Source organism: Acartia tonsa, chromosome 15, assembly GCF_053477335.1.
Source record: "Acartia tonsa isolate MP-2025a chromosome 15, ASM5347733v1, whole genome shotgun sequence".
Taxonomy (NCBI): Eukaryota; Metazoa; Arthropoda; class Copepoda; order Calanoida; family Acartiidae; genus Acartia; species Acartia tonsa.
The window spans coordinates 12,971,924-12,981,062 of NC_137274.1; the positions used below are offsets into that span (position 1 = coordinate 12,971,924).

At 28.7% G+C, this 9,139-nt stretch overlaps 1 protein-coding gene across 1 annotated transcript in view; it reads right to left on the reverse strand.

The window, feature by feature from the left end:
• Positions 1-8,130, reverse strand: part of LOC145306857 (uncharacterized) — a 58,577-nt gene extending 50,447 nt beyond the window's left edge. The window contains exons 1-15 of the mRNA XM_080149179.1: positions 8,013-8,130; positions 7,273-7,788; positions 7,159-7,193; positions 5,470-5,605; positions 5,166-5,196; positions 4,463-4,537; positions 4,247-4,362; positions 3,819-3,881; positions 3,207-3,474; positions 2,235-2,571; positions 1,795-1,982; positions 1,554-1,596; positions 1,356-1,393; positions 562-709; positions 283-329 (exon numbers count right to left, since the gene is read on the reverse strand). Coding sequence (XP_080005305.1) covers positions 283-329; positions 562-709; positions 1,356-1,393; positions 1,554-1,596; positions 1,795-1,982; positions 2,235-2,571; positions 3,207-3,474; positions 3,819-3,881; positions 4,247-4,362; positions 4,463-4,537; positions 5,166-5,196; positions 5,470-5,605; positions 7,159-7,193; positions 7,273-7,788; positions 8,013-8,078 — 2,107 coding nt within the window. The 5' untranslated portion in view covers positions 8,079-8,130. The remainder of the gene's footprint in view (positions 1-282; positions 330-561; positions 710-1,355; positions 1,394-1,553; positions 1,597-1,794; positions 1,983-2,234; positions 2,572-3,206; positions 3,475-3,818; positions 3,882-4,246; positions 4,363-4,462; positions 4,538-5,165; positions 5,197-5,469; positions 5,606-7,158; positions 7,194-7,272; positions 7,789-8,012) is intronic.
• Positions 8,131-9,139: the final 1,009 nt, after the last annotated feature.

Here is a 9,139-nt window from a genome sequence, read left to right on the forward strand (position 1 = left end):
ATACTTTTTCGAGGGTCATGCTGTATAAAACTATGTTTTGATCAACTCTTTCAATCTATCTTTGGCTAAAACACTAATGAGGATATTAGATTGTTAGCTTCACAAAGTACTTTTAGGAAAGCAACAAATACATTTAAATACTCTCATTTATAAGTCAAAAAGCTTATTTATAGGATGCAGGACAATTTTTGTATTGGAAAAATATAAATCTGTTTATTTCAGAGAACAATTTCCAACTTTTAGATTTAATTTAATTATTTGTCTGAAAATAAATATACTTTCCTAGTGAATCTGGTGCTTTTTTCAGAAGATCACATGCATTCTCATTTCTAAATATTTGATTTGGTAAAATATTTGTAAGTTGCTTATAAGATCCTGTAAACAACTGGAATTATTGTTTTGCAATTTCAGTCGAAATGTTTTAGAAATGATCAAAGACAAAAAAAATTCTTCAACCAAAATATGAAATAGGAATCAAAATTTTATCTGACCAGGAAATTCTTTAGAAAAAAAAAGTTGATAGTCACCCTAAAAATACTAGATTGTTTCAGCAATACATACCTTTTAATTGATTTTTCAATATTTTCAATGAATAGGGAAATCTCTGTTCTATTCATGTTTTCTTGAACTTGAACAAATCCTGTTTGTTTAGAAGTTTCAACCATTAACAACACAAAAGCTGTAGTGAAGAAACCAAGAAGAAGAAAACCTAAACATGGAAATATGTTGCATTGTATATTAATTGTGATGCTATACATAAGCAAGTTGAATTTATTTTTTGGGCTGTACATTAAGATATATAAGTTTTCCGGAATTTTAATGTTAGGGGGAGATTTGAAATCTGCATCAAATTTTAAGGATTTTTTATAAAATTCGTTTTTTGTATAATTCTTTATCTAAAAGCGGAAATGCATTTTAAGTTAATTAATTTTGACCAATAGGATAGGTGGATTTTAAACTACCTGTGCTCTAATTGGTTGAATGATGTACGCCATTCAATCAGAGCGCAGATTTTTTAAATCCACTAATCACAGATGCTAAAATTAATTAACTTAAATATCATTCCCGCTTTTAGATAAAGAATTATAGAAAAAACGAATTTTATAAAAAATCCTCAAAATTTGATAGATTTCAAATCTCCCCCTAACTTTAAAATTCCGGAAAACTTATATATCTAACTGTACATATCAATTTCTTGTTGATAAGAAAGAAAATATATACAAAATAGGGTTGAATTTTAACCTAAAACTTTTACAAATGTTAAAAATGTAATCAACAGTCTTACTGTAGACTGCTGTATATACAATTATTTTCAGTTCCACACAAATATCTTTTGTTTATTTTTTAAAACCTACCTGCAGCTAAATCAATAAATCTTCTTTTTAGAAGCAATCTTAAATAAAAAAATAAATCTAATTCTAGGTGTTAATAGAATAACCTTAAACAGTATAGATTGCCATGCTTTCTTCAAAAAAAATTCCAGTCTGGTTAGGGAGTTGTTAAAATATTTTTTTGTATAATTTTTTTATGAGTTATTAAAAACATTTAATTACCTTTTAAATTTTTTCTTTCCTAAAGTTTCACCAATATTTCCATCTGAAAAAAATTTCATGAATTTTAATTTGTTCCAGAAAGGGGACTTGCAAAATTTCTATACTTTTTTGAAAACTTTCTGTACATCCTAATTAATATGGGCATTACTACCCTTCCCCAAATCCACTGGATGTCCTTGGTTAGTTTATGTTGCCTTCCAGGTGTTTTGAAGGAAAAGAGAATAAAACATTACTGAGTAACCTGTAGTGTTTTCAACTGGTTCTGGAATGATCCTATTTTTTTCAGGAAACAAGAAATTGACCCAACATGTCCTGAATATCAAATATTGAAAAAATTCAATATTTGATATCATAAGACATGTGATAATTGTCATCCACAGAATCTCCTGAAGATTTTGTATCTTCTTAGCTCTTACTGCACAGTTCCACCTACCAATATAAACTATTAATACCAAACTGAGAAGAACAAACAAAGAAGTGCATTTATTGTTTGTTTTAAAAATTCAAGGTGTAAGAAACTAAACTTTCTTTCAGTAATAATAAATTTAGGTTGATTATTATAGTCAATTGTAAATAAAATTTAACCAGAAAGCCCATTAAGAAAACACCTCTTTGGACAATATACAATAAGAGGTAAACCAAAATCAAATTTATGGATTACAATCAATATTATAACCTTACCACAATTCTGGTGGAAGAAATGGGATGACTTTTTTGGAAATTAGATATTGCAGTGAAACAACCAATACAATCAGAATGCAAGCAATTGCTTTGTTTTTAATTCTTGACATCTGGCAATTTTTTACAAAATTTGTTTCAGGAAACTTATTTTGATGAAATGAAGGTACAGGTATAAACAGAAAAGAACGGTCAGCAAGATTTTGATTACATTCTTTTTTTCTATTGTACAATGTGGCAAGTGTAGGAATGATGAACACCATCAAGCACAAAGAAGATGTTACAATGAAAACTCCAAATTTCCAGCTAAGGCTGAAAACTATGAGGCTCACCATTGTAGCTAACCTATAACAATAAAAATTATTAATTGCTACAGTTTTAGAATATTATTCCTAGAATTTGATTACTCATCAGTTAAAGCTAACCAAAAAAAAGCTCAATCTCAATAAATATTTTAAAACTTTTTTTAATTCCATCTGAAAGAAAAAAAAATCAAGAACATATTCAATTTTAAGCAAATGATTCAGTATCATTCCATATAATTCTATTTCATCTAATTTCTTAATTCACATAATTTGTTTCAAATAATAAACTTTCTATATATAATTATACATTTCCTTTACCTTATTTATCATCTAGTTTTAGGGTTATAAAGGTCTAAAAACTTTGCAAATTGATTAACAGTGTCTTATAAAAGTCTAAAAACAGTGTCTTTTATTTTAAATAAGGTGATGATCTAAATTAATGGAAATTATCAAACCCTTTAGGGCCAGTTGGGTTGATGGAGAAGTAACTGACAGAAAAACGTTTTTCAAGCACCCCTTATCATAAATGTTATATTCCCTTATTGTCATTTATGCTTTTTATCCTATACACAGACAATGGGATAAAAATACCCCAACTTCTGTGTTGGAGGTTAGTCAATAATTTGCTTATCCCCAACCCCCTTTTCGTAAGGGTTTAGAGTTAAATAACCTAACCTTGCAATAATATCCACAGAACTTCTAACCATCAAAACAAACTTATCAATAATCTTTTGCTCAATCCGAGTCACATTTATCTTGTAACTGCTGAGCCCCCAGATTATTGTAAATGAGGATGTTGTGATACTAATAATGTCCAGATAATAACTGCTGTCATCCAGGAATTCATATGTGCCTGGAGTTGTCAGGAATATCTTGAAGAGAATGATACCAGACTGAAGGAATAGTTGCAATGTGGATTCAACACATACCTCATACAACTAAAATACAAATTCCAATAAATGAGATTCAAAACAGTTTAAGAAAACAGAAAAATTAAACACTCCACTCAAAGATAGCATAAGGTGAACAAACCCCTTCAAAAAAATTTGAGTACATAGTTTTTTTGCATATGGAGCCTACTATTACATTTCTTGTGAAAGGGAATGAGAAGGAAATTTTTATTTTATTATCAAACCTAAGACATAGTTGAAATATATTTCTAACAGCAAGATAACTGTGTATTTAGTCCTCAACTCATTCAACACCTTCGCTACTTATGGATGTTTACAATTTTCATTTTCATAATTTGTATATTTTTTATATTTATGCTGAATATTGTTACCTTTTCTCTTTGATATTCTTTCTTCTTTTTATCATCATGTGGATTCAGAAAACATTGAAATCCCTTAATTATTATAAAGAGGGTTTTAGTTCTAAATTATGCTTTTATACAATTGCTACATTGATCAAATTTGTAAAATTAGTTTAAAGAAAATTAATGGGGTTTTAGTTAATTTGAAGTGAGGGTGGTCATTTGTTTGCTTCAAATTAAGCCAAGGTAATTTCTTTTAAAAAGGGCTGATAGTCTACAATTTAACTTGTTTCTGCACCTAAAAATTCAATTTAAAAAGACTCCATTTTAAAAAGCAGCAAGCTTAGGAAAAAATAAATTGATTTTTATTTATACAAGGAAAAAAGTTTAGTTTTAATGACTTCAATATTTAATTTGGAGGAATAACTTAAGATAGATAAAAATAAAGATTTAAATACCTTGTAAACCATTACAGGCTGATAACAAAATGCCAACAAAATTTTTTTCAAATTCCATTTTTTCTTTGCTAAAAGATCCAGCATCAGTGAAATACTTGGCATGACTAATATGAAAACTAAAAAGTAAAAATACATTAGAAAGTCAAACAAATAATTGCATAGTTTTGAATTAAGTTAGATAATCTTTGTAAAAAGTAAAAAATATTAAATGTGAACCTGAAGCAATAAATCCAACAGAATTTGCCTGTTCTTTTCCAAATTTTGTATACTTGTATGTGTAGTTGGCAACTTCTGCATGTTAATTATACAAATAAAATAAATTGATGAAATACCTAAGATATAAAAGTCTAAATGCATAAATATAAAAAATTTCAAATCAGATTTTTATTTGATATTTTTATTTTGGAACTTGATTTTGACCCCTAAATTGCAGTTTTTTTGAAAATATTAAATGCAATTCAAACAAGTTGTACACAATGCATTGAATTGGGTTAATTCTCTATATTAGGATAAAAAAATTGAAGACTGGTGACAATTCTTTTAGTTTCTAGAAAAAGTACAAATCACCCCTTTCGTTTGAATCTAGAGCATTCAATTGACCTACCTTTTTTCTAATTCTACATAATAGAAAAATTTTGTAACTACTCCATTGTACATTGTAATAAGAAATTATGGTCATCAAATGATGAAAAACAAAGGTCATTTTTCCAGTGCATAAATTGATGTGGAAGAAGAAAGATCAATAGAGCTATTTTATTCCTCATGATATGAATTAATTAAAGATTAAGGTAAGTTTACAGAAAATTATAGAGTTGTTTTAAGTTATCATTTCAGTTGGTGTAAAAACTTCTTAAAATTAGTCAAAGAATAAACTGATAAAATAGATTTAAAAGAAAAGAAATATCTATTTGATTGTTTCCTGTTTGCTGAGAATACTCTACATAATCATTCTAAAACAAACAAAAGATGATATCTACATATTGCATTATAAAATCACAATATTAAGACATTTTAAAACATTGTTTTATTTCTTTATGTTAAAACTAGCTACCACACCCCTAGAGGCCTCTAATGGCACTTTAAATGTTTGGTTTTATGACCTATGAGAAGCTACCCTGTTAAGAGAACCTGATCGGTTCAGGGGTTAGCAAGATCCTTTGGAGCAGACAAACACACATCCTGTTACTTTATTATAAGGATTAAATCAATGAAAATTTCCTTACCCAATTAAAACTAGAATTGATCCAGTAATTGGTGGTAACAAAGATGTCACTGGTAAAATCCCAGGCAGGCAAACAAACATCAAGAACCAAGAACACACAATTTGTCAAAGTTAACAATTTCCATAAATTTACCAAACTAAAAATATATACAAATTATTACTTTTTCTGTTAAATTTAAATAAGTTGGGAAAATATGATGAATATAATGGCTTAGTTTAATCATAACAAGGATGACAACATATATAACAGCATAGCTCTAAAAATGTAGGAGAGCAAAGATTAACATTTGTAGAGTGTTAAAATGGTAGTCTGAATTTGAAAGTAAATTTGTTTCAAAACTGCATAATTACAGGATACTGTTTAAGGACTAATATAGAGATGCTTTGTTTACAACCTATCACTATTCCAATAATGAGATAAATAGAACAATAAAATTGTTATAAAAAAAGATGAAAATGAATATTTAAATCCTAATAAAAATTGTAGAGTTTTTTTTTTATAAATCACTAATATACCCAAATCAACAATAAGAGCTATCCATTGTAGATAGTATGACTATAATTAGAGAAAAGCTTTGCTTTTAAAATTTTTAGCCAATTCTATGTTTGAGAGAAGAAATCAGAGAGGGATGGGACAATGGGCTGTTTATTACACTAGTCCCCAAAGTTTTATAATAACATTTTCTTATTCGTTGGCTTACAAACTTTAAGACTTTAGTGAATTTTGATTAGTTGATTCATATAGTTGAGTGTTCAAACGTTTCAACTACTAATTTTAATTTACAGAAGGGGTAATTTTGTGTATTATCAATGGGGATTGTGAAATTATTATCAACAGGCACACTCTTAAAGAGACTGATAACTTTATCTATCTGGGCAGTAAACTGACCTCAAACAACCTTATAGAAGAAGAAATCAACAACAGGATATCAAAATTTACAAAAAATCTGAACTGCCTATATCAACTTATGAAAAAAAATCTATACCAAAAAGTGTCAAAGTTTGTATTTACATAACTATCCTGAGACCTGTACTTTTGTATGGATGTGAAACATGGACTCTAACCATGAAGCTAAAGAGCAAGATCCAAGCTACAGAAATGAGAGTACTATGTTTGATCCATGGTGTAACTAGAAGAGACAGGCTCAGAAATGACGTAATTAGAGATGTTCTCAAAGTGAAGTCAATTTTATTGATAATTGAGAAAAGCCAACTGAGATGGTTTGGCCACATCATAAGAATGTCAGAGGACAGAGATGTAAAAATGGGAACCAAACCAACCTAGACCGATAGGAAGACCGAGAAAGAGATGGCTAGAACAGATAAAAGAGATAACTAGCAGAAAAATTGCTAACTTTGAAGAGGTCTTAAGTCTAGCCAGAGAGAGAGATGAATGGAGAAAGTTCATATGGAGGCTGATACCAGACAGACCATAGTCTACCTGGCGTACTGGTGCTAAGGTGAGAAGATCATTGGGGATGTACATCAATTTATTGGTGATTGTCTTATCCCTTTAGAACCCTGGAAAAATCCTAATTAATCTTTCTATAAATTTATTTAAAGACAAAGTTTCTTGGAATGTGTTTTATCTAGTGAGAGAAAGAAACAGAAAATAATACCTAATGCATAAGATATGTTTGTAGTTTCAAAAATACATCTTAAAACATTTTTATTATCAAAGAATGTTTACCTTGGATATCTTTTTGTGAAGTATCCTTCCTCTATCTAAAATAATTTTAAATTATAAAATATATTTTGGTAATAAAATACAATGTAAAAAAATTGAATATATTGATTAGTGTACCTGTACAACTTGATTTTCTGCTTGGTTTGATAATTCCAACTTATGTAGTGAGTCTTCTCCTTGGTTTGATAATACCAACTGTTTAGGTGCGTCTTCTCCTTGGTTTGATAATACCAACTGATTAGGTGAGTCTTCTCCTTGGTTTGATAATACCAACTGATTAGGTGAGTCTTCTCCTTGGTTTGATAATACCAACTGATTAGGTGAGTCTTCTCCTTGGTTTGATAATATCAACTTATGTGGTGAGTCTTCTCCTTGGTTTGATAATACCAACTGATTAGGTGAGTCTTCTCCTTGGTTTGATAATACCAACTGATTAGGTGAGTCTTCTCCTTTATTTGATAATACCAACTTATGTGGTGAGTCTTCTTTTTGGTTTGATAATACCAACTTATGAGGTGAGTCTTCTCCTTGGTTTGATAATACCAACTTATGAGGTGAGTCTTCTCCTTGGTTTGATGATACCAACTTATGTGGTGAGTCTTCTGTAACATCAGGTTCCTCTGAGTACATTTTCTAAATAAACAATAAACAATGATAATTTCTAATAATTAAGTTCCTAGAATGAGTTTGAAATGTTAAAGTAACAATAAGCTGTTGGTTTAATTAATAATTTTAATAAAGTACATCAGTACTTCATCACCTTTATAAAATGAACTTTTAGATTTGACTGAAATAATTTTACAATACTCTTGCATGAAAAAGTTTTCAACATGAGCATGACATTTTTTAGAGTGTACCTGTAAAGATTTCTCAGCCAATCTTTCATTTAACTCCATTGTCACTTCCTCAATAGCAGTGCTCATTTATTTTAATTCATTTTTAAAAATTCATTAGGATCCTTTCCCTTGTCGATCTGAAAAATATAAAATTCTGGATTTTTGTGTTCTAAAAAGATATTCATATTTTGATATTATTTTCAACATACAATGTGTCCCAAATTAAAGATTTATTTATTGGTTTTTGGAAATAATGAGAAGGTGTATAAAAAATTATCACAGGTCCATATTATCTGTAAAAATATGCATCAGATTTATAATAGGTGTTTTTTAATATCTTCTAAAACATGAGAGCAATTTGGAGCTTAAAGAAGTTGAAAGGTGTCTTTAGTGCTTTGTTCTTTAAGAATTTTGTAATTCTTAGTTTTAAAAATTACTCATTACAGTTTAAAGAGAAATTTTACCAATTAATTCTCAAAACCAAAAACAACATATATTATCAACAGATCAACAGAAAAAGTGATTTATTGTGTAGAAGTGGATTGGTAAGTAAAATTTTCACTTAAAAATAAGCCTTAAATCTTAAATAACAAAAGAGATATACATAAACTTTGAGCATAACAGACAGACTGGCAGACAATGTACGATGTAGAATAGAAGCTTATCAATGAGAAAAACCATTACCAAAATAGATCAATCATCTATCTTACATAGCAGCTGAGGAAGTCATATTTTTTTTTTTAAATTATGATACTCATTTCAATAGAAAAACTTTACAAAATTTTCAGTTAACTATCTTAAGTATCAGCTTAGAAATCAAAATAAAGGTTGGGTAATGGTATGTTGATACCTTTGACCTCAAAAAAAACTTTTGTGGTTGCCCATGGAAAACCTGGAATTTGTAAGGTGCAAAATTTAGTATACAAATAACTAGAAAGAGGTAATTACCACTTTATCCCCCCCCCCCCAATTTTATTTTTAAAAAAAACATCTATTTTTAAACAACCTATTTTTGTCACTATAAATTTACATGTTTTTGTAAAAAAAAAATAGCAGGAAACAAGGATGACAACAAATACCAAAGCACAAAAAATCATGGATGGGATTCGAATACATACAAGAAGATTTAAAGAATATTAGTAAACATC